At 41.7% G+C, this 26,797-nt stretch overlaps 1 protein-coding gene across 2 annotated transcripts in view; it reads left to right on the forward strand.

Moving 5' to 3' along the window:
- The window catches only part of zc3h18 (zinc finger CCCH-type containing 18), a 303,202-nt gene that overhangs the window by 210,108 nt on the left and 66,297 nt on the right, over window positions 1-26,797 (forward strand). For both annotated transcript variants that reach the window (XM_072280013.1, XM_072280014.1), the window contains 2 exons: window positions 10,303-10,491; window positions 22,121-22,258. In XM_072280013.1, the coding sequence (XP_072136114.1) occupies window positions 10,303-10,491; window positions 22,121-22,258 (327 nt within the window). The remainder of the gene's footprint in view (window positions 1-10,302; window positions 10,492-22,120; window positions 22,259-26,797) is intronic.

A 26,797-nucleotide genomic window follows, 5' to 3' on the forward strand; every position in this document is an offset into this window, starting at 1 on the left:
TCGTGTTTACTATGAATGTCCGCAAGAAAATGAATCCTGGAGTTGTATGTGAGTGTGTATATATACTTTGATAATAAATTTTCTTTGAACTTTGATTGTATGTCCATAAAGTGAGGCTAGGCCCAGGAGTGTCTAATTGTAAGGTACTTTTTTTTACTTTCACTTTTTGACTTGTACTTCAGCCTGACCCTGAGACTGTTAGTCTTTTTTTCCCTTATCCAGAAACAATACAGTGATAAATGAAGAAGTGTGTTCCAAATCCAGTGAGTTCTCTTGCCAAGTCTTCCCTTGCCATTTCTTTAACCTGAATAAAAGATCATTCAAACAAGCATTTAACAAAGAAAAAATCTTGAGTTGAGTAAGGAAGCTACAAAAGCTGCATGATTTGATTTATTTTTTATCATATTCTGGGAAGAACTGAGAAGTTGTGTTCTGGAATCATTCTACTTTCACCCATTTCAGTGACAAACAACCAATCTATTGTTACCAGATCCAGGCTGTTTAAAGAATTCTAATCTTTTTCTCCAGAAGAGAGTTCCAGACAATAAGATAATTTATTATTAAATAGTTTATGTATGACTATCCATTTCCAGGGTGTTTTGTTTTAGAATTAACCTCTGACTTCTTTGTTTTTGTCAATGAGTAAATTTCCTCTAAAGCTTGCAGTAACAATATATATCTCACAGAGCAAATTAAGTAATGTGACTTTGTCACAAGTAGCTATAAAATTTAATCTAAACTCCCCCTTCACTTTCCTTCCTATTTCTTGAAAATGATGAATGCTAATGTAATTTTGTGTATGATCCCAAATGCATGACACAGAACACGCTACTGCAGATTGTCCTGTAGATGGGTGAAATTGGTAAACACCCTAATGAAATGTCCCATCTGAACTGGTATGTGGAAGAGCTTGATTCCTTTGATAGAAAGGAATGAGACACATAAAGCTTGACGTAAGCTGTACCTACAGTGTCACGCAAAAGTCTGGGCAACCCGGTCAGAATTTCTGTAACTGTGAATAGCTAAGCAAGTAAAAGATGACCTGATTTCCAAAAGGCATAAGGTTAAGGATGACACATTTCTTTAATATTTTAAGCAAGATTACTTTTTTTATTTCCACCTTTTACATTTTCAAAATAACAAAAAAGGAAAAGAGCCCAAAGCAAAAGTTTGGGCACCCTGCATGGTCAGTACTTAGTAATACCCCCTTTAGCAAGTATCACAGCTTGTAAACACTTACTGTAGCCAGCTAAGAGTCTTTCAATTCTTGTTTGGGGGATTTTCGCCCATTCTTCCTTGCAGAGCCTTCTAGTTCTGTGAGATTCTTGGGCCGTCTTGCATGCATTGCTCTTTTGAGGTCTATCCACAGATTTTCGATGATGTTTAGGTCAGGGGACTGTGAAGGCCATGGCAAAACCTTCAGCTTGCACCTCCTGAGGTAGTCCATTGCGGATTTTGAGGTGTGTTTAGGTTCATTATTCTGTTGTAGAAACCATCCTCTTCATCTTCAGCTTTTTTGCAGACGGTGTGATGTTTGCTTCCAGAATTTGCTGGTACTTAATTGAATTCATACTTCCCTCTACCAGTGAAATGTTCCCCATGCTACTGGATGCAACACAAGCCCAAAGCATAATCGATCCACCACTGTGCTTAACAGTTGGAGAGTTGTTCTTTTTATGAAATTCTGCACCCTTTTTTCTCCAAACATACATTTGCTCGTTACAACCAGTAAGTTCTATTTTAACTTCATCAGTCCACAGGACTTGTTCCCAAAATGCATCAGGCTTGTTTAGGTGTTCCTTTGCAAACTTCTGGCGCTGAATTTTGTGGTGAGGACGCAGGAAGGGTTTTCTTCTGATGACTCTTCCTGAAGGTCTTTTGCAGTCAAACGGGGGTTTTGATTTGCCTTTCTAGCAATCCTACGAGCAGTTCTCTCAGAAAGTTTTCTTGGTCTTCCAGACCTCAACTTGACCTCTACTATTCCTGTTAACTGCCATTTCTTAATTACATTATGAACTGAAGAAACGGCTACCTGAAAACTCTTTGCTATCCATATACTGCTAAAACTCTCATGCTCTGTTTGTCTTATTGTGACCTCCAATTAGCACAAACAGTGCATTACAGCAGCACTATTTTTGGCTAAATTGACTTAAAATGCGCTAACTTACAGAATGCAGGCAAAGTTCAAGGTTATATATTCGTTTAAAATTGCTCGCTCGCCAAAATCAACAGCCCTGCTTTCACCTGAGAGCCAATGTCAGCCATGATGGAAACCGCGATGCATGCGCATGGCCAGCCTCAGAAGTGACTCACGATGCTCACAGTAGTGACACCAACTGGAGCAAAAGGGCAGGGCAGCTCTATTTCGAGGGGTTACATTCTGCTAATCACCATCAGCATGTGCAGGGTTGGGACAGATCAAACTGCCACCCATCGAGACGCCCATCAAACCTTTTTCTGCGGTCGAAGGACAGCAGTGACTATATCACATCCATTTAGGACAGCGCCAACCACATCATCAGGAATAATCAGCATCCTGGAGGCTGCAGTGTAACTATCTCAGCATTAGGGTAAAGAAAATATGGTCAGCCTAATTATGCCGCGTGGAAAGAGAAGAGGGATATTATGGTCAAGAGATGACACCAAACATCGTCGGAAAGTGGCAAGGAGAGGGAGAGAACAAGAATCGGATGAGGCCAGGGCCACACGATGCCAGGATCAAAGAGTCAGGACAAAAAAGAAGAGACAGAGGAGGAGAGGCATGCACGTCTGCAAAATGACAACAACTGGCGTAGGAGGAGGAGAGAGGAAGAGACAAAGGAACTGAGAAATGCACGTCTCCAGGATCAGAGACAAAGAACAAACAGCAGAAGAGATGAAGAGACGGTGGATTAAAGGACTGCATGTCTCCAGAATGACACGAGGGTGGCAGATCAACCAGAAATAATGCCATCAAAAATGTCCTTCGTTAAACAAGGAGGAGCTATATTTGCCTTGCTACGCGCCGTTCTTCTTTAAGAAATTGAGGTTTTCTTCTTCAATTTCCAAAGCAAAGGGATACCAATAGCATTCAGGAAAATTTAATGTTCGTTCTGGTCACATCAGACTGCACTACCCTTCTCTCAAAGGGTGCCCCAACAGGTCACCCTGTTGTCTAGTCTTCTTATAGCCTTTTCCTGCTTTGTGGGCATCATTTATTTTAATTCTCAGAGTGCTAGGCAGCTGCTTAGAGGGGCCCATGGCTGCTGATTGTTGGGACAAGGTTTGAGGAGTCAGGGTATTTATAAAGCTTTGAAATTTGCATCACCTGGCCTTTCCTAACGATGACTGTGAACAAGCCATAGCCCTAACAAGCTAATTAAGGTCTGAGACCTTGGTAAAAGTTATCTGAGAGCTCAAATCTCTTGGGGTGCCCAAACTTTTGCATGGTGTTCCTTTCCTTTTATAACCATATAAAAATTACAGTACAGAAATAGGCTATCTCGGCCCTTCTAGTCCATGCCGAACTCTTACTCTCACCTAGTCCCACTGACCTGCACTCAGCCTATAACCCTCCATTCCTTTCCTGTCCATATAGTTGTCCAATTTAACTTCAAACGACAACATCGAACCTGCCTCAACCACTTCTGCTGGAAGCTCGTTCCACACAGCTACCACTCTCTGAGTAAAGAAGTTCCCCCTCATGTTACCCCTAAACTTTTGCCCTTTAACTCCCAACTCATGTCCTCTTGTTTGAATCTACCCCACTCTCAATGGAAAAAGCCTATCCATGTCAACTCTATCTGTCCCCCTCATAATTTTAAATACCTCTATCAATTTTCACTCTTAAATTGTTAAAACAAAAATAATACACTAATCTTGCTTAAAATATTAAAGAAATTTGTCATCTTTAACTTTATGTCTCTTTGGAAATCAGATCATCTTTTACTCGCTTAGCTATTCACAGTAACAGAAATTTGACCGGGGTGTTCAAAGTTTTGCATGCCACTGTAGCTAACTAAAAAATACGAGATCTCTTAATGAAACTCAGGAAAGGTTGGTGCCCTGCTCATGACTGTTTGCACCACTGCCATCAGGGAGGAGGCTGCATAAGATCACTAGACTCAAAAACAGTTACCTTGCCCAAGTAGTAAGGTTGATCAACACCTTCACCCACTAACCCACCTCTTCACACCCCCAACCTGTTAGAGTCACCTTATGTATAGATACTCCTGTGCCTAATGTCACTTTGTGGACATAAAATCTATCCTATTTATGTATTTATATTTATTGTATTTTTTTTATTATTGTATTCTTTATCTTCCTGTGCTGATTTTTTTTGTGTTGCATTGGAGCCAGGGTAATAATTACTTGTACTCATTTACGCTAATGTGCTGGAAATGACATTAAACAGTCTTGAATTTCTTAAGATAATTAACAGCTGTGTGATGGGAGCTTGCACGCTGGAGTAAAATGAGACTCCGCAATCTGTAATGAAGCTGTACTGTGAATTCATCAACAAGACACAAGCCATTATCGTTCTGGTCAATAGTAAGTACTGCAATCTGGAGACATCTGAGGCAACTGAAGAGAGTGAACCATTTCATATACGGTCATTGACTTCAAATGTTAAGTTTTCTTGTGTTCAGTCCTGCCAAAGGGTTTCGACCCATTCCAAAGAGAAAACCCCTAGCTCACTGAACATCTCCTCATATTGTTCTCTTAGGTTTTTGCATAAGTTTGGAAAACCAGGTGTAATTATAAACTAGTTCCCATTACAAAGGCGGACTGGATGTGTGAATTAAAATGTCAAATCTCTGCACTGTGGTTCAGTTATCTTCTTTGGCTCTTGTAGGATGTCAGTGATGGAGATCCACTTTAAATCAGAATTCTTCTCATTTACTGACCATATTCCCCTGCCTCCATTTGTCGAAGACAGATTTTCCCAACTTGCAAAGGGATTGCTGAAAGGTATAAATGGTGAAAAGAGAAGTATGTTGGAAGCAACTAGCATAATCTTATAAACTTAAATCATGTGTTCCCTCAGCCTCTAATACAGAGAAAACAACCCAAGTTTGTCCAATCTCTCCTTATAGCTTATACCTTTTAAGCTTGGCAGCATCTTGGTAAACCTCTTCTGCACCCTTTCTAAGGCTCCACATCCTTGCTGTAATGGGCAAACAGAATTGCAGTCTAATCCAAGTTGGGTATAGCTGTAACATAACTTCCCAGCTCTTGAACTCAATGCAAGTTTTTCCTCTTACATTTGATCACCTAAAGTGTGGCATCTCACATTTACTCAAATAATTCTTGACATTTTCTATATACAGTGGGCCTGGATAATTAGGACACTTCGGGACCAGTACATTTTGCCTAATTATGCAGCCGCCCCAATTAGCCAAAGCTTCATGGAAGTAGGTTTTTAAGTTTTAAAAAAAGACAAACTACTGGCTAACTGAATAACAAATTATGTATTTTAATTAAATGCAGAATAAATTAGTAGTTTTAGTCAATGCTACTACAGTACTATAAAACTGTGTATTAGTAGAATAGTTATCGACTGAGGAATTCATCCAGTGCACACTGCCATGTTTTTTTTGATTGACTGTAAATGAACAAAATTAGAGTTGACACCTAATGCATATCATGGACTGCATTCAAACAATGCTTTCAATGATTACATTCTCCAATTCTTCATAGTTCCTAACTTGTGAAAGTTGTAAAATTGTTTCATTTTCATTCCCAGCCGTTTATGGAATCTCAAAGCCTGAATGCTTGAAACCATAGTGAGCAAAACTGTTCTGAATTGTCTTACTGCTTATTTTTTGCCAACTGACAGTGACAAAATAATCACTACTTTTTGAACATAAATACACAACTGACACTATTTAAAAACTGTTTGCTCTAAGCACTGTGTCCTGTCTAACCACCATAACAACTGATGCTGGTTAGAAACTGTTCAGCAACAGTTTCCTCCCAATTAAGTGATATAGTGTCCAAAATAAACTAAGGGAATTCCAGCTCTTTTCTCAATTTGTTTTTGTTCCTTTAAGAGTTGTCTCAAATAGTGGCTGTCCTGATTAACCGATGGTCCAATTAACTGGAATCCACTGTGTTAAATTGTTTAGTTACATATCAAAATGCAACTGAAAACTGCTGCCTACATCACCCCTCAATCCCTCCAGTCTTGCTTTTCTTGTCTCACCACATAGCAGAATTGACATCTGTTTGTTCGAACCTGACATAAAATCATTATAAATCTAACAATCTAAGCAAGGAGTCAGCAGATCTCCCTGCTCCTACAATGTACTTGGCCTGATTGACACAAACACGAGGAAATCTGCAGATGCTGGAATTTTAAGCAGCACACATAAAAGTTGCTGGTGAACGCAGCAGGCCAGGCAGCATCTCCAGGAAGAGGTACAGTCGACGTTTCGGGCCGAGACACCTCGTCAGGACTAACTGAAAGAAGAGCTAGTAAGAGATTTGAAAATCTCTTACTATCTCTTCTTTCAGTGACTTTCAAATCTCTTACTAGCGCTTCTTTCAGTTAGTCCTGACAAAGGACCTTGGCCCGAAACGTCCACTGTACCTCTTCCTAGAGATGCTGCCTGGCCTGCTGCGTTCACCAGCAACTTTTATGTGTGTTGCTTGGCCTGATTGACATAGGTTTGCCTTAAAATCCAAGCCAAACCCAACTGATTTCTTGCAGTCTGTTCGTAACCTGACACACAGAGCCTGAATCAGATTTGATATCACTGGCATATGTTGTGAAATTTGTTTTTATATATGTGTGTGTTATGCAAAAAAGACTGCAAAAAAAAAGAAACAAAATAAATATATATTTTGAAGAGAGTACATGTGTTATCTGATGGTGGAGGGGAAGAAGCTGTTTCTAAAATGTTGAGTGTCTCTGTTTAGGCTCTTGTAACTCCTGCTTGATAGCGCTAATGAGAGAAGGCACATGTCCTGGGTAGTAGGTGTCTGTAATGATGGATGCTTCTTTTTGAGGCATCACCTTTTGAAGGTGTCCTGGATGCTGTGGGGGGGGGGGTGCGGAATGCTGGTGCCCACGATGGAGCAGACTTGAGTTTACAATTTTCTTCAGCTTTTTTCGATCCTGTGCAGTGACACAATCAGGTCTTATATAGGGATGGGGTTTGATGGGTTGGTTCTTGTGCAGAGTAGGTTAAATTTTGTCGTCCTCCTTCATTCTCCCTAAAATCCTAGTATACTAGGACAGCTATGGCTTCTCCATTCCAATTGCATAGCTCAGCTAAGTCTGTATTGCTCCTGTTCCTTAAGTCTATCTCACTGTTCCGAGCACTTAAAACTCTGAGTTGCAAATCTGCTGCTGTCTGTAAGTAGTTTGCACATTTTCCCCGTGCACACATAAATTTCCTCCAAGGGCTCTGATTTCTTCCCAAATTACAAAGAAGTATGGCTCAGTAGGTTAATTGGTCACATGAGTGTAATTGGCTGGCACAGGCTCATTGGCCTGAAGTGGCCTGGTACTAGGCTGTATCTCATTGACACAGTCTTGTGTAGAGTGCAAGTCAGAAATACCTGAACACGAGATTCTGCAGATGTTTCAGTTTTTCTGTCAGCGTTTTGTGTGTGTAGGCTCTTCTTTCGGTTGGTCCTGGCGAAGGGTCTCGGCCCGAATCATCGATTGTACCTCTTCCTATAGGTGCTGCCTGACCTGCTGCGTTCACCAGCAACTTTGATGTGTGTTGCTAGAAGTACTTCATTGTTGCCTTTACTGTTTGCATTGGAATGCAATGCATCATTTGCTGTTGGTTGCACAGTGAAATAATTTACCATGGTGCACATTTCTGACTTTCTTGCATTGCAATGGCTGTTGAGGCAAATTATTTATGATGGTGATAAATAGATAATAAATGAATCCCTGTGATCTCTCATTGCATCACGATTTTTGGAGAAGTAGGTTTTTCTTTCATTCAGTTGAAGGACTTGTAATTGGACATCTAGAACGTTAGAATTCAGAAATCTCCAACCCATTTGATTTGTGACCAAACTTTTATATGTTTTTTGACTAATTACCTTTACCTTGCAGGTCCCAAGGCTAGGTGCCTGTTTTTTAAAGTTTGCAGAAGGCACTTTATCACAGTCTTTGGTGTAATGCCGCTCAGTAGTGACTTTTGATGCTTTGTAATGTGACCTGCGCACAGATGTTAAAGCATTGTTTGTTTGGCAGTGATTTAGTACTTAATAAAATATTTCATTATTCACTATGGTCCCCGGGAGAAAAGGTTAAAGACTTTAGCAAACAACATGCTGCAAAAATGCCTGTCCCCAGTAACTCATCCCAGTTGTTGGTTTAGATTGAAGTGTACTATTTAGTGGTTAGTGTTTATCTTACTTTCTCTTCTCTGCTTGGCTCCAATCATATTCTCCTTAATCATGGAAGCATAACTGCATAACAATCAAGATTTTAAAAAAATATCTGAGGTTAATTAATCTTCCCGCTTTCTACCTTCAGGCTTTTCAGGTAAATGTGCAACAGTTTGACGTAGCAAGGAAGAGTTATAAACATCCAGGTGTCTGAGGGTGGTGTCTCAATAGTCATAATAGGTGTTAGCACCAGCTAATTTACCACCACCCTACTCTATGACAGAAGTTTTATAATGTCATTTAATTCTCCACATAAAATAACTATTTTCAATTGGAGCTGAAAATCAGTTATTCTACATAACTTACCTGGAAGATGAACAGAATTGAACTCCTTTTGATAACCCATCCTGACAGCCACTAGGTATATATTGTACAACTAGAAACCAGTACTCTACACTGAATGGAATCTCAGAATGGAATCTTCCGCACAAGCTTTGCACGATGTAGAGCAGGGGTTCCCAACCCGGGGTCCACGGACCCCATGGTTAATGGTAGAGATCCATAGCATAAAGAAGGTTGGGAACCCCTGATTTGGAGACATAAAGCTGTATGGCATAGAAACAGATACTTCAGCCTGCTGCATCTATGCCAGCCATCATATACATCTACTGTCGCACACGATGGTAATGTAGTGGTTAACACGATGCTGTTACAGCTTAGGCCGTCAGCGTTCAGTTCCAGTGTCTTCTGCAAGCAAGTTTGTACATCCCTCCCATGTGTGCATGAGTTTCTTCCAGGTACTCTGGTTTCCTCCCACATTCCAAAGGCATACTGGTTAATTGGCCATTTTAAATTGTCCTGTAATTAAACGAGGGTTAAATTGTTGCGTTGCTGGGCAGTGCAGTTTGAAGGGCTGGAGGGGCCTGTTCCGCACTGTATCTCCAAACAAAATTTTAAAAAGTAAATAATCCCACCACCCTGCATCGTCCCTCTATGCTTGGGGTCCACAGACTCCTTACTTTAGTGATATTGGTTCATAACCAAAAGGTTGGAATCTCCTGCTTAATGCTTTTTCCATTCAAACCCTGTCCACATGCTGCTAAAAATTCTCCACTGTTTCTGCCTCTGCCACCACCTCTCTCAGCTTATTGTAGGTGCCAAAGGCTGTGTGTGTTGGGGGTGAATTACCCCCTCAAATCCCCTTTAAATCTCTTCCCTCTCACCTTCAACCTGTGGTATTGGGCACTCCTGTCAAAGGAAACAGATTCTAGCTACATACCCTAACTATTTTCTTTTTCTTCTCAGAACCTCTATCATATTTTGTACCTCTATCATATCACCCCTCAGCCTCCTTTGCTCCAGAGAAAACAATTCCAGCCATCTGATTTCTCTTCTTACCCACCTCCTGTCCAGGCAACACCCTTGTGATTGTTTTCTGCATTCGCTGTAGCTTAATTGCATTCTTCCAATAATATATTCCTAGTAAGTACCAGCCTTCCTTGATAACAAGGAAGGAGGTCCAAAAGGATAGTCAAGATTCAAGATTGTTTAATATCATGAAATAATTGTTACTCCAGATCCAAAGCAACACAAAAAAAACACAAGGTAAAGAAAACAATGATAAAAACACAATAAATATAAATACACAAGATAGCTTATTTACATAGATAAATAGATACCTAGCCTCTTCCCCAATGGGAGTGGGACCAACAGGGTGGGTGGGATCCTTCAAATAAATATATTTTTTAAAACTCCAGATTTCTGAAAATGGAAATAACAATAACTGCTGAGAAAATTCACCAGGTCAGACAGCTTCTGTGGAAAGAGAAAAACTTTAATACTAGGTTTCTGACACTTCCTTGGAACTCTGAAGGGTCCAAGATCTGAAATATATGACCTCTAAGTGTCTAGCAGTGGTAAGAGGTTTAAAGCTATGATCGAAATACTAATTCTAATGTCTTTTTTTAGCCGACAAGCAGAAACACCCAAGAAAGAAGCTCTTCCACTGACAACAGTGAAACGGGCAGACGAATGGAAAGATCCCTGGCGCCGATCCAAGTCACCCAAAAAAAGGCCAGTTTCAACAGCATCGCCAGGACGTGGACGCAAGCGACGAAGAACATCTGGTTCATCCGTTTCAGTGTCTGGCTCGTCAAGGTAGAATCAGTTTTAATATTACAGGCACATGTCATGAAATTTGTTGTTTTTCAGTGGCAGTACATTGCAGTACATGATTTTTAAAAACAACTTACACTAAGAAAGAGCTGGGTGAGTTTGCAACTTTCTGCAGCTTTTGCTGATCCGTACCAGACAGTGATGCAGAACTGTTAGATACTCTCCACGAGAAAATCTGTAGAAATCTGCTAGTCTCAGGTGACGTAACAAATTGCCTCAAATGCCTAATGAAATATAGACATAGGAGCAGAATTAGACCATTCAGCTCACTGAGTCTGCTCCACCGTTCCTAATGGGTGATCCATCATCCCTTTCAACCTCATTCTCCTGCCTTCTCCACGTAGCCTTTGACACGCTAATTAATCAAAGAACCTATCAATCTCCACTTCAAATTTATCCGAAGACTTGGCCTGCTCAGTTGTCCATGGCAATGAATTCCACAGATTCACCACCCTCTGGCTAAAGAAGTTTTTCCTCTTCTCTGTTTTAAATGAACGTCTCTCAATTCTGTGACTGTGCTCTCTGGTTGCAGACATACCCCATGATAGGAAACATCCTCTCCACATCTACTGTCCAGAGCTTTCAATATTCAATAGCTTTCAGTGAGATTTCCCTTCATGCTTCTAATGTCGAGTGAGTACAGGCCCAGAGCCATCAACCACACTTCTCATGAACATCCTGTGAACCCCCTCCAATGCCAGCACATCTTTTTTTTTAGATAAAGGACCTAAATCTGCTCACGATACTCCAAGTGTGGTCTGACTAATGCCTTATAACGTCTCAGAATTACATCCCAGCTTTTATATTCTAGTTCTCTTGAAGTGAATGCCAACATCACATTTACTTTCCTTACCGCTAACTCAAGTTGCAAGTTGACCTTTAGGGAATCCTGCACAAGGATTCACAAGTCCCTCTGCACCTCTGATTTTGAATTTTCTTCCATTTAGATAATAGTCCACTTCTTTATTCCTTGTGCCAAAGTACATTGTATTCCATTTGCACGTTATTTGCCCATTCCCCAGTCTGTCTCAGATACCCTGCTTCCTCAACACTGCCTGCCTCTCCACCTATCTTCATAGCATAAGCAAACTTTGCCACAAATACATCAATTCCTTCATCCAAATAATTGACGTGCACAGTGAAAAGAAGCGGTCCCAACCCTGACCCCAGCAGCATACCACTAGTCACCGGCAGCAAATTAGTAATGCCCCCCTTTATTCCCACTCTTTGCATCCTGCCAGTCAGCCAATCTTCTATCCATACTAGTACCTTTCCTGTAATACCACAGGCTCTTATTTTGCTAAGCAGCCTCATGTGTGGCGCCTTGTGAAAGGTCTTCAGAAAATCCAAATGAACAACATCCACTGGCTTTCCTTTGTCTATCCTGCTTATTATTTCCTAAAAGATTCCAACAGATTTGTCAGGCAAGATTTCCCCTTCAGAAAACCATGCCGAATGTGTCCTATTTTATTATGTGCTTCCAAGTACCCTGAAACCTCATCCTTAATAATGGACTGCAACATCTTGCCAACTACTGAAGTCAGGCTAACTCACCTATAATTTCTTTTCTTCTGCCTCTCACCCTTCTTAAAGAGTGGTGTGACATTTGCAATTATCCAGTCCTCGGGAACCATTTGAGAACTTAGCAATTCTTGAAAGATTATTACTAATGCCTCTACAGTTCTCTTCAGCCGCTTCTTTCACAACCCTAGGGTGAAGTTCATTTGTCAAGGTGACTTATCAACCTTCAGGCTTTTCAACTTCCCAAGTACCTTCTCCTTAGTAACAGCAATGAAACTCACATTTCTGATATTCTACCAGTGTCTTCCACAGTGAGGACTGATGCAAAATATTATAAGTTCATCAGCCATTTCTTTGTCCCCCATAGCTCCCTCTCCCAGATCATTTTCCAGCGGTTGGATGTCCACTCTTATCTCTCTTTTACTGTTAATATAATCTGGGAAAAAAAGATGGTGCTCTCTTTTATATGAAAAGCTAGTTTCTCTTCATATTTCATCTTTTCTCTTTTTAGTTGCCTCCTTCTGTTTTCTAAAAGCCTCCCAGTCCTCTACCTTCGCACAATATTGCTATATGGTATGCCCTCTCTTTTGCTTTCTTTGACCTCCCTTGTCAGGTACAGTTGCCTCATCCTCCCTTTAGAACACTTCTTTCGGATGTATCCATCCTGCACCTTCTGAATTGCCCTTAGAAACTCCAGCCATTGCTGCTCTGCCATTATTCCCTTTACTTCACTGTAATACTATTTCAGATTTTAGCTTCTCTTCAAACTGCAGGGTGAATTTTATCATATTACCAGGCAACCGGGTGACCTGTTGGGGCACCTTTTGAGAGGAAGGTAGTGCAGTCTGATGTGATGTGCTTCGGAAATTAAAGAACAAAGATTCAGTTTATTAAAGAAGAAAGACGCGTAGCAAGACAAATATAGCTCCTCCTCGTTTAACAAAGGACACTTTTGATGACAGCATTTCCGGTTGATCTGCCACCCTTCAAGAATACTCTAACGTTTTCATTTCTTTTTCCCTGGCTTAAAGCCACATACAGCTGACCATGCTGGAAATACCGGTTTCTCCAGATAAATCAGCACATTCTCCATGGTTTGGCCTTGCACCTTATGTATAGTCATAGCAAAGCTTGACTGTGTCGGGAACCGGCTCCGCTGAAGAGGGACACCTTCCCCTTCTGATAAACTGACAGTAATTCTTGGGATCATGACAATGTCATTTTTTAATGCACCAATGTTTATCTTTGCTACAATGAGATTGTCGTGCAGTTCTTCCACCATCATTCACGTTCCATTGCAAAACTTGGTGGATCCAAGTTCCTCATTGAAATGATGGGAGATTCCCTCTTCAATTCCAGTTTATGTGGTGGCAGTCCAGAGAGTTTGAGCGAGTCAAGGAATTCTGTTGGAAAATGAGCGGCATTAGCTCCTTCACTTACGACATTGAAGGAGCAGTATTCTTTCATGATTCCAGGGAAGCATCTAATGCATGTGAAGTTTATTTTTCGCATCATTTCATTGAGAGGAACCAAGGTAGAATTCCTCGAGAACAGTTCTGCAGGATTGTCGAATGTCAGATAGGTGAAATCGATGCATTCTTCCATAGTTTTTGCTGGCAGAATCATATCTTCAGGTAATTCGGTTTCATCATTTTCATTTTTCTCAATCTTGTCTTCTCCAACATCCAATAAGAGCTCAGAATATCGTCCTTCTCCCTCACTCAGTTGCATGTTTCTCTTCAATTGGAACTTGATGAAGCTTCTCCGTAAGTAGGATTTTTTTATGCATGAATTCTCCACATCAGCATCATTTCCGCATTTCATAACTGCTAGAAGCTGACGGAAATCGTCACAGCAAATGGTTAAGATACCCCCGAAGGCCTCATTCTTGCTGCATACATCACGAAGAGTCTGGTCCACGGCTTCGAAGCTCTCCCTTCTAATCATGGGGCACTCATCCCAGACAATAAGCCTTGCATTTTGGAGTAACTTTGCAGTATTGGTGTTTTTATCAATGTTGCAAAGGGCATCTTCATTGACTTTGAGGGGTAATTTGAACCTTGAATGCGCTGTCCTACTACCAGGCATCAATGTTGCTGCAATACCTGATGATGCTACGGCAACAGCAACACCTCCACCTCCCCTAACTTTAGCGAGGATCAAGTTGATGATAAATGTCTTGCCCGTTCCTCCTGGTGCATCAATGAAAATCATTGAAGAGAGATTCCTTTCCAGGCAGTCCCGCACATATTCATATAATTCTCTTTGCTCATTATTCAATAGGGTAGTCTTTGCTGCATATTCTCGAGTTGATCTTTCCTTTTCTCCTCTGTCTCTTCCTCTCTCCTTCTCTGCCTGTTTTTGTCATTCTGGAGACGCGCAGCCCTTTCATCCTTTGTCTCTTCATCTCTTCTACCATTTGTTCTTTCTCCCTGATCCTGGAGTCGTGCGGCCCTGGCCTGATCCGATTCTTGTTCTCTCCTCCTCCTGTGCCTATTGTTGTCATTTTGGAGACGTGCATGCCTCTCCTCCTCTGTCTCTTCTTCTCTCATCTTTTTTGTCCTGACTCTTTGGTCCTGGAGTCGTGCAGCCCTGGCCTCATCCGATTTTTGTTCTCTCCCTCTCCTTGCTGCTTCCCGACAACGTTTAGCGTTATCTCTTGACCATAATGTCTCCCTTCTCTTTCCACACGGCATAATTATGCTGGCCACAGTGAAATTTAATTTCACAGTGAAATTAAACACAAAGTCAACAGTGAACACAAAATATCAGCGAACAGCAAATGCACGTGTGACCAGTACGGGCACTGAGCCACAACTGACGTCTGGCGGCCTCTGCTAGTGCTGCCATGTCACACCTGAGTGACGTCAGCTGTTGGCAAAAAAAAAACTTCGGTTTTCGGAGCTTTTTGGATTTCAGAATTTCGGATAAAGGAATGTGCTCCTGTATATAGATGATCAATGCCTCCTAATCAAATCTGGGTCATTACATAACATTCAATCCAGAATTGTGGCTCTCCTAATGAGCTCAACCACAGGCTGCTCTAAAAAGCCATCTCATAGGCATTCTACAAATCCCATTCTTTGTAATCCAGCACCAGCCGTATTTTCCCAATCTCTTACGTATTGAATTTCCCCATGACCATCGCAGCATTGTTCTTTTACATGACTTTTCTATTTCCCATTGTAACTCACATCCGGACTACTGTTTGGATGCCTGTATACAACCCTCATCGGGGTGTCTTTACCTTTGCAGTTTCTTAAGTCTACCCACAAGGACTCTACACCTTCCAATCCTATGTCACGTCTTTCTAATGATTTGACTTCATTTTTTTACCAATAGATCAACGCCACCCCCTCTGCCTAACCTGCCTGTCCTTTCAATGCAATGTGTATCCTTGGACGTTAAGCTCCCAACTGTGATCTTTCTTCAACCGTGACTCAGAGATGCCCAGAACATCATACCTACCAATCTCTTAACTACACTACAAGATCACCTACCTTATTCCATATACTGTGCGCATTTATATATAAAACCTTCAGTTCTGTATTAGCTGTTACACTTTAAATCATCCCACCGACTGCAATTGTGCCCAATCATCTGCCCGTCCTTCCTCACAGCACTACACACCGCTACTTGTATAACAACTGCCTCAGCCTTATCCCTATCTCTCCAGTTCCTATTCCCCTGCCAAGTTAGTTTAAACCCTCCCCACATCAAAGTTGCTAGTGAACGCAGCAGGCCAGGCAGCATCTCTAGGAAGAGATATAGTCGACGTTTCAAGCCGAGCCTGGTCTGCTGCGTTCACCAGCAACTTTGATTTGTGTTGCTTGAATTTCCAGCATCTGCAGAATTCCTCGTGCTTGCGTTTTTAAACCCTCCCCAGCAGCTTTAGCAAACCTGCCCGTCAGGATATCGGTTCCCCTCAGGTTCAGGTGTAAGCTATCCCTTTTGTACAGGTCATAACTTCCCCAGAAGCAATCACAATAATCCAGAAATATGAACCTCCGCCCCCACACAGTTTCCTCAGCCACACATTCATCTGCCAAATCATTCTATTCTTACCTTCAAAGGCACGTGACACAGGCAGCAATCCAGGGATTATTATCCTGGAAGTCTTGCTTTTCAGTTTTGCCTAACTGCCCATATTCTCTCTTCTGAACCTCATCCTTTTTCCTATATATGTCATTGGTAATAATATGCACCACAACTTCCAGCTGTTCACCCTTACCCCTGCAAAATGTTGCGGACCCAATCCATGACATCCCTGACCTTGATACCTGGGAGGCAACATACCATCCAGGTGTCTCTTTCACATCCATTGTATCTGCTGTCTGCTCGTCTAATTATAAAATCTCCTTTCTCTACTACATTCCTCTTCTCCCCACTTCCCCTCTGAGCCACAGAGCCAGAGACCTGGCCGCTGTGGCTTCCCCCGCTAGGTCATCATCTCCTCTCTCTCCAACGCCTAACAGTATCCAAAGCGGTATAATTATTGAGGGGAATGGCCATGGGGGTACTCAAAACTGACTGCCATTCCCTTTCCCTCTCCTGACAGACGCCAAGGTACTTTCCTCCTGCCTCCTGCAACTTCGGGTGACTACATCTCTGCATCTGTCTCTCACATATTGGGCGTAGGATAGATCTTCAGAGACATTTACACCCATGAACTTAAAACTGCTCATCTTTTCCACTGCAGACCCTGTGATGTGGACTGGTGTGCATTCTCCTGACTTCCTCTTCCTAAAATCCAAAATCAATTCCTTGGTCTTACTGATGTTGCGTGCAAAGTAGTTGTTGCAAAACCACTCAAACAGCTGATCTATGTATGCCTCTTCGTCACCATCTAAAATTCAGTCAACAATAGTTTTGTCATTGGTAAATTTATAGATGGTGTTTCAGCTGTACTTAGCCACACAATCATGGGTGTAGAGAGAGTAGAGCAGCGGGCTAAGCACGTATCCTTGTGATGTGCTGGTGTTACTTGTCAGCAGGGGGTGGGAGGGTGTTATTTCCGATCTGTACAGACTGTGGTCACTGATGAGGAAATCAAAGATATAGATGCAGAGGGTGGTATTAGAGGCCCAGCTTTTAGAGCTTTCTTATTTGTACTGAAGTTATGATTGTGCTGAATGCTGACCCATAATCAATGGACCGTGTTCTGACGTGGGTATTACTATTGTCCAGGTGATCCAAGGTCAAGCAGAGAGCCAGTGAGATTACAGCAGTTCCAGGTCCTCGCTGTAGACAGGAGTTATTCTGGCCATGACTAACCTCTCAAAGCACTTCATCACAGTAGATATGAATGCCACTAGGTGACAGTCATTGAGGCAGCTCACCCTGCTCTTCTTGGGCACTGGTATAATTGTCACCCTTTTGAAGTAGGTGGGAGCTTCCAGCTGCAGCAGTGAGAGGCTGAAGAGATCCATGAACACTCTCACCAGCCGGCTGGCACAGCACCCTTCCAGGTACACCATCAGGGCCTGACGCTTTACGAAGGTTCATCCTCATGAAAGATGTTCTGACATTAGCCTCATAAACAAAGATCACAGGGATTCACAGGTGTAATTTTATTTTCCTTTTCAAAGTGTTGTTGAAAGGCATTGCACTCATCTGAGGGTGAAGCATCACAGCCATTCTTGATATTAGGTTTTGTCTTGTAGGCAGTAATGTAGCAAACCCTGCCAGAGTTGGCATGCATCCAGTTCCATCTGTAACTTAATTTGGAATTGCCTTTTTGCTCATAGAATAGCCTTCTGTATGTTGTACCTGGAATTCGAGATCACAGGTCTTGAATGCCACAGATCTAGCCCTCAGCGGACTGTGAATCCTGGTTCAGCCACAGCTTTTTGGGTATGTCCAGTATGTTATCGAAGGCACACACTCATCCACACAAGACTGGATGAAGTTGGTGAATCCTGAATATTTTCTAGTCCACCATTTAAAGCCACTCTATAAGTACTTCTCTACCTCCCTTAACCATACCTTTGTGGTCCCAGAGGCACGTGATAAAATAAGCTGAAGTCAGCATGGCTACCTTTGAAATAGTTCAAAGTACATGTGTGTCACAATATGAACCCTGAGGTTCATTTTCTTGCAGGGATACTCAATAAATCCATTATAGTATAATAGCCATAATAGAATAAATGAAAGACTCACCAACTTGGGCATTCAACCAGTGTGTAAAAGACAACAATCTGTTCCAATACAAAGTGAAAGAAATAATAAATAAATCAATAAATAAATAATATCAACAGCCTGAGATGAAGAGGCCTTGAAAGTGAGTCCATAGGTTGTGGGAGCATTTCAATGATGGAGCGAGTGAAGTGAGCAAAGTTATCTCCTTTGGTTCAAGAGCCTGATGGTAAAGGGGTAAAAAACTGTTCCTGAACCTGTTGTTGTGAGTCCTGAGACTCCTGTATCACCTTCCTGATGGCAGCAGTGAGAAGAGAGCATGTCCTGGGTGACGGGGGCCCCTGATAATGGATGCTGCTTTTGTGCAACAGTGTTTCGTGTAGATGCGCTCAATCTTGGGGAGGGCTTTACCCATGATGGACTGGACTGTATTCACTACTTTTTGAAGGATTTTGTGATTAAGGGCATTGGTGTTTCCATACTAGGCTATGGTGCAGCCAGTCAATATACTCTCCATTATACATGTATAAAAGTTTGTTAGAGTTTTAGATGTCATGCTGAATCTTCACAGACTCCTAAGGAAATAGAAGCTGCCTGAAATAAAAACAATGAGGATTTAATTAATTTATTTATTGTGATACAGCGCGGAGTAGGCCCTTTGAGCCACGCCACCTTGCAGTCCCCCAATTTAATCCTAGCCTAATCACAGGACAGTTTACAATGATCAATTAACCAACCACCTGGTACATCTTTGGACAGTAGGTGGAAACCAGAGCACCTGGGAGAAACCCATGTGGTCGTGGCGAGAATGTACAAACTCCTTATGGAGCAGCAGCAAGAATTGAACCCAGGTCGCAAGTACTATAAAGGGTTGTGCTAACCACTACGCTACAATGCCATTCTTTTAAGGTGCCGACTCCCTCCATCTTTGATCCTCTGATGAGGACTGGCTCATGGACCTCCGTTTTCTTCTCCTGCAGTCAATAATCAGCTTCTTGGTCTTGCTGACATTAAGTAAGAGGTTGTTGTTATGTCACCATTCAGCCAAATTTTCAATCTCCCTCCTGTATGCTGATTTATCATCACCTTTGATTCTGTCTATGACAGTGATGTTGTACGCAGACTCGAATATGGCATTGGAACCGTGCTTAGCCACACTGTCATAAGTGTAAAGTGAGTAGAGCAGGGAGCTAAGCACACAGCCTTGAGGTGCATCTGTGCTGATGGAGATCATGGAGGAGATCTTGTTGCCAATCCAAACTGAATTGGGTCTGCAAGTGAGAAAATCAAGGATCCAATTACAACAAGGAGGTATTGAGAGGATGATGGAATATTTTGAAGATATAACAGGCAGGATAGACAAAGGAGAATCAGTGACATTGTTTCAGAAAACCTTTAACAATGTGCCACATATGTCGCTGCTAAACAAGATAAGAGCCCATGGTATTACAGAAGAGATACCAGCATGGATAGAAGGTTGGCTGACTGGCATGAGGCAAAGAGTGGGAATAAATGGAACCTTTTCTGATTGGCTGCTGGTGACTAGTGGTGTCCTGCAGGGGTCTGTGTTGGGACTGATTCGTTTCACACTATATGTCAACGAGTTAGATGACAGAATTGATGGCTTAGTGGCTAAGCCTTGGACGATATGAAGATAATTGGAGGGATAGTTAGTGTTGAGGATGCAGGTAGTCTGCAGAAGTACATAGATTGCGGGAATAGACAAAGAATTGGCAAATGGAATATAATATTGAGAAATCTATGGTCATGCACTTTGATAGAAGGAATAAAAGCTTAAACTATTTTCTAAATGGAGAAAGCTGAAAAATCAGAGGAGCAAAGGGACTTGTGAGTTTTCTTGCAGGATTCTCTAAAGTTAATTTGTAGATTGAGTTAGTATGGAGGACAAATGCAATGTTAGCATTCATGTTGAGAGGAATAGAATATAAAGCAAGGATATAATACTGAGGCTTTATAAAGCATTGGTCAGATGACATGGAGTATTGTGAGCAGTTTTGGGCCCCTTATCTAATAAAAAGATGTGCTGACATTGGAGAGGATCCAAAGGAAGGGTCCAAAAACTTCCCAGGAATGAAATGGTTAAAACATTAGGACTGTTTTAATGGCTATGGGCCTGTACTCACTGGAGTTTGAGGGGGAGATCTCACTGAAATCTATTGAACATTGAAAGGCATAGATAGAGTGGATGTGGAGAGGATGTTTTCTGTAGTGGGGGAGTCCAGGGCCGGAGGGCACAGCCTTGGAATAGAGGAACATCCACTTAGAACAGAGATGAGGAGGAATTTCCTTATCCGAAGAGTGGTGAATCTATAGAATTTGTTGCCACAAACAGCTGTGGAGGCTGTCATTAGGTGTATTTAAAGCAGAGGTTGATAGATTATTGATTAGTGAGGGTATTGAAGATTATGGGTAGAAGGCAGGAAAATGTGGTTGAGAGGGATAATAAATCAGCCATAATGGAATAGCAGAGCAGGCTCTAGATGAACTGCCAACCAGAGGTGATGAGCCCTATCTGCCTGGACCAATGTGTAATGTATAATAACATGACCATGGATTCAGTGATAGAGCTCTCTCCTGTTGACCTTTTGTATGTCTAACTGCCACATTAGGGTGCTGTACAGTCAACTCAAGTGTTTGCAGGTAAGATATGCTGGAGGGGCTAAATCTGAAAGCATGGACATTCATAGTTGATATTCACCCTGTCATTTTTATTTATGCTCAAGATACAGCAGAAGGTGAAGAGTCACTAAAGCTATGAAATGGCTTTCAGGATTCTTTAGGTTGCTGCATCTGTGCTAAAATATGTGGTTTATTGTGGATAACAATTGCATTCCACTTGTTCCTGAATAACTCTGTGTCCTCTTCTCCCAGCTTGACTTTCCCCTGTCAAAGCTTCCAGAGCATCTTTCCTCTTAACCCTTTAAACTTACCTGGTTCTATTTCCAGCCATTTATACCATTACTACATTCGTGGATAACTACCTACCCTATTTATATAAAAAAAATTGTGAACCTCACATTAAGACCATAGCAGCGTAATTAGCCTCTACAGCCCATTGAGTCTGCTCTGCCATTCCATCATGGCTGATTTGTTATCCTTCTCAACCCCATTCTCCTGTCTTCTCCCCATAACCTTTGACACCCTGGCTAATCAAGAACTTATCAGCCTCCACTTAAGTATACCCATTGACTTGACCTCTGCAGCTGTCTCTGGCAATAAATTCCACAAACCACACTCTGGCTAAAGAAATTTCCTCTCATGGCTGCTGTAAATGGATGTCCCTCTATTCAGAGGCTGCATTGATTGGAATCATTCAGAGGAATATGGGGCAAATGGCTCTGGAAGACAATTCAGTTGGCATGGATGAGTTGTGCCAACGGGTCTGGTTCCATGCTGTATAACTGTATGACTTTAAATCGCTAAACTTGGGGAGTTCACTGGGGTGAACATGGGATGTGTGTTGAGTCTTCAAGGCAGCAGGCCCTAGATTTTCCCCTTAAGTTAAGCGGCAATCAGCTCTTGTGTGCTCCAATGGGATATGAATGTCTCGTGATTGTCAGCTGTCTGTCCTATCCAGGCTTCAAAAAATGAAATGTGTTTACCTAGATAAGCAGAAATGGTTCAACAGATAGAGAGTAGAATGCCCTTCAAAAATATTGTATCAATTTGAATATATACAAGCAGACCTTAAAATAACTTTTATAGGTGTAAGTGATAAGCTACAATAAATTCTGACTTCTACAGTTCTCCTTTGCATAGCATGAAGCTACTTGACCTTTCATTATGAAATCATTAATGTGCAGTTATTGTTTTGACAGGGATCTAATCTTGGCACGGGTGTGAGATGTTTTGGGGTCATGCTGCCATCTGCAATTTAATGTATTTCACTGTGTTATGATTGAAGTAAGCAGTTGCCTTTTAAAATCTTTTTCAGGTCTTCATCTCGTTCTTCTTCATATTCAGGATCTGGGTCATCCAGGTCGCAATCAAGATCACATTCGAGATCATCTTCTTACAGCTCGTATTCCAGCCATTCCTCCAGGCATAGCTCATACTCTGGCAGCAGATCAAGGTGGGCATCAATTAAACTCTTGAGCAGTGTTTACTGGCATCAGTTTGTTGGTCCAGATTTTGGATTTCAACAAATTCCTTTTTTTCCATTCTCTTCATTGATCCCTAAAATTACTTGCAGGTATTAGGTTGATTTTGAAGAATTAGTGAAAAAGTAGGTCAGCAATGCAAGCTTTGGGGAAGTTTTTAAGCAAGCAACATTTTGGTTATTAACATTTCAATCATTAAGGTGGCATGAGATCTGTGGTGGCTTGGTAGATCAGATTCAGAATTGGCTTAGACATACAAGACAGGATAGTGGTGGAGGATCGTTATTCGGACTGGAGTGTAGTGACCAGCAATCTTCACAAGGGTCAGTGCTGGAGCCTTTGTGATTGGGCAAAAGTGTGGATGGGATGATTAGTAAACTTGCAGATGACATAAAAATTGGTTGCGATGTCAGTAGTAAAGAAGGCTACCAAAGGATTCAGCAGGATATATATCAGTTGCAGATATGGGCAGAGAAATAGCAGGTGGACTTTATTCCAGGCACGTTATGAGGTGTTGTACTTTAGAGGTCAAATGTAAGAGGAAAGTGTACAGTAAATGATAAGACCTTTAATAGCACTGATGTACAGAGGGATCATTAGATCAAAGTTCCTGAAAGTGCAACGCAACTAGATAGGGTGAAGAAGAAAATATATGGCATCCTTGCCTTCATTAGCTGTGGCATCAGATGCAGGAATCAGGAAGTCAGGGCTCAAAGAGAAAGCAGGAAAATGGGGTTGAGAAGGATAATAAATCAGCCATGACGGAGCAAAATCGATGGGCTGAATGGCTGAATTCTGCTCCTTTGTCTTTTGGTCATAATGCAGCTTTATATAACTTTGGTTAGGCTGATATTGGTCACCCCAATACAGGAAGGATGTGGAGGCTTGGAGAGGGCAGAAGCGATTCACCAGGATGCTGCCTGGATTGGAGTTGTATTAGCTCTAAGAAGAGATGGGGACAAACTGGACCATTAGAGGCAGAGGGGATCTGTAATCCTAGCCTGACATCAAATTATGAGAGGGGTAAATTGTCTTTTTTCCCAATCTAGAAATGTCAAATACAAGAGGGCATAGCTTTAAGGTGAGAGGGGGAAGGTCTAGAAGAGGTGTGTTGAGTAAGTTATAGGTGCCTGAACATGTTGCCACTGTTAGAGGGAGACTCGATAGTGATACTTAAGAAGCTTTTAGACAGTCACATGATTCAGAGAGTGGAGGAATATGATCATATGCAGACAAAAGTGGTTGGTTTAATTAGCATCACAGTTAGTACAGATATCATGGGCCTATTTTGGTGCAGTGATGCTGGACTGGCTGGTTAGCTCAAGCAGATATATTTCTTTGTTAACCAAGAATTTCAGTATGGAAAAAGGAGAGCATATTTTCCCCAGCTGGAAGCCAAACGTAATGGTGTGTTCCCGTCTGGCTGTTGAATTATTTTTCACACAGGGAAACCTATTCAAATCACGTTGGGGGTGGAAGGTAGAGCTTGTAGTTGCATTACTACTTCCTTGTCTTTTTACATACAAAAGGAATGTCTGCAGTTATATTGAAATCAGATTCATGTTTTGTTCAAAAAGAATATGTAGAAGGAAGTATCCAGTTCCACTGTTAACCCGAAAAGGATTTTGAACAATCAACAGAATTAGGCCACCATTTCATTCAATTGGGAAAATACTCTTTTGAGATGCAAATTGTAAAGCTGTAAAATTAGGGGATTTCAATTACCCCAATGGACTAGGATTCGACCGAGAGAATTGTGAGGTCATGCATTAGCGGAGGGTAAGGGAATACATGATGAATGATAGATTTTTAAATATCTAGAAAGGTGTTAGAGTAAATGTTTGAAAATTACTGGATGCCATGGCAGCATAGCAGTTAGCTCAGAATGTAGGAGTTCAGAGTTAATTTCTGACATCATCTGCACATCTCCCCATGAATGCATGAATTTACTCCCGATGCTCTTGTTTCATCCCACAGTCCAATGATATACCAATTAGTAGGTTAACTGGTCATTGTAAATTGTCCTGTGATTAGACTTGGATTAAATTAGGTGTGGCTTGGAGGGCCGGAAAGACTTGTTCCACAGTGCATTTCTGAATTTAAAAAATCAATAAAAGATGGGCAAGAAACAAATCCTAATTACTACCCTGAGAAATGGAATGTAAAGGGTGGTCATGACCTTACACCACCCCACTGTACTGAATACCCTTCTGATCACTACCACTGCATGGACACGAGAACTTCAAAGGGTGCAGAGATGGATTTGTATATGGCCAGAGCTGAAGAATTATGAGGCAACCATATTTTTCTTTCTAACAAGGTAGACTGGGAGGAGATTTAACTGAGCCTTATAAAATTGTGTTACTCTCCCTTCCCCTCAGCAGGATGAATACAAAAGGTTTCTTTCACTCTGCAGTTCACTGGAAAGGAGAAATGTTCCTTGTCCAAAATACGTTGGAAGGTCTGCATCTCACTACCTGAAAAGGTTTCTGCTTTTCATAAAAACAAGAGATTCTGCAGATACTGGAAATTCAGAGCAACACACACAAAATGCTGCAGGAGCTCAGCAGGTCAGGCAGCATCCATGAAGGTTAATAAACAGTCAATGTTTCAGGCAGAGTCCATGATTGCTACTGCCCTGCTGAGTTCCTCTAGCATTTCGTGTGGGTTTCTGCTTTTTCTACCTTTAAAAACTTCTGGTTCAGTCTTTGAAGGGAAGTGGCCTAAATAGCTAAGAGCTAAAGAATGACATTTTTAAGAACAGCCTAAATAACTCCATTGCTTGCCTGGCCTGCACACGGTGGGCCAAGTGCAGCCTTCTATGCAGTAAAATTCTGCAATCCCTTCAGAATACATTCGTGTTTCGCATAAAAGTGAATGCAAATATCATTCACAAACCATGGAGTGGAAATTGTGCAGAAAGTAGGACCAAAAAGGGACCTCGTCAAAGGAGAAGATGGCAGAATTAAGTAAAATTTAAAAACCAGAAGTGTGAAAGTGAAGAATGCAGAGTTGAGGTTACAATCAGTTCAGCTATGATCTCAGGAGTCATTTGGCCTGAGTCTCTGTACCTCCCTCTGCAATTGGATCCTCAGCTTCCTAACCGGAAGACCACAGTCTGTGCAGATTGGTGATAACATATCCTCCTCGCTGACGATCGACACTGGCGTACCTCAGGGGTGTGTGCTTAGCCCACTGCTCTACTCTATATATACACATGACAGTGTGACTAGGCATAGCTCAAATGCCATCTATACATTTGCTGCCAATACAACCATTGTTAGTAGAATCTCAGGTGGTGAAGAGAAGGCATACAGGAGTGAGGTATGCCAACTAGTGGAATGGTGCCGCAGCAACAACCTGGCACTAAACATCAGTAAGATGAAAGAGCTGATTGTGGACTTCAGGAAGGGTAAGACGAAGGAACACATACCAATCCTCATTGAGGGATCAGAAGTGGAGAGAGTGAGCAGCTTCAAGTTCCTAGGTGTCAAGATCTCTGAGGATCTAATCTGGTCCCAACATATCAATGTAGTTATAAAGAAAGCAAGACAGTGGCTATACCTTATTAGGAGTTTGAAGAGATTTGGCATGTCAACAAATAAGCTCAAAAACTGCGGAGAGCATTCTGACAGGCTGCATCACTGTCTGGTATGGAGGGGCTACTGCACAGGACCAAAAGAAGCTGCAGAAGGTTGTAAATCTAGTCAGCTCCATCTTGGATACTAGCCTACAAAGTACCCAGGACATCTTCAGGGAGTGGTGTCTCAGAAAGGCAGCATCCATTATTAAGGACCTCCAGCACCCAGGGCATGCCCTTTTCTCACTGTTACCATCAGGTAGGAGATACAGAAGCCTGAAGGCTCAGTGATCCAGGAACAGCTTCTTGCCCTCTGCCATCTGATTCCTAAATGGACGTTGAATCTTTGAACACTACCTCACTTTTCTTTTAATATACAGTGTGTATGTTTTTGCACGTTTTTTTAAATCTATTCAATATATGTAATTGATTTACTTATTTATTTTTTCTCTCTGCTAGATTATGTATTGCATTGAACTGCTGCTAAGTTAACAAATTTCACGTCACATGCTGGTGATAATACTTCATACTTTATACTTTATTGTCGCCAAACAACTGATACTAGAACATACAATCATCACAGTGATATTTGATTCTGCGCTTCTCAAATGTATAGATGGCATTTGAGCTGTGCCGAGCCACACTGTCGTGTATATATAGAGTAGACCTGACTCTGATTCAAGTTCTAGATTCCCCACAAGAGAAATCATCCTGTCTACGTCCACCATGTCAAACACCCCTCAGTGTCCTTGATGTTCAGTAAGGTACCCATTCACTCTTCTGAATATTTATGCATACAAGCTCATCAAACCAACCATTCATTCCAGCTATTAGTGCAGTGAACTTCCAGTGCATTCTGGTAAGGGTTAGTGAAGATCAAACTCAAAGTGAAGTAAAAAGGTAACGGCAGGATTGTTAGCAGTGTGGAGGA

This window comes from Mobula birostris, chromosome 15 (assembly GCF_030028105.1).
Source record: "Mobula birostris isolate sMobBir1 chromosome 15, sMobBir1.hap1, whole genome shotgun sequence".
Lineage (NCBI taxonomy): Eukaryota > Metazoa > Chordata > Chondrichthyes > Myliobatiformes > Myliobatidae > Mobula > Mobula birostris.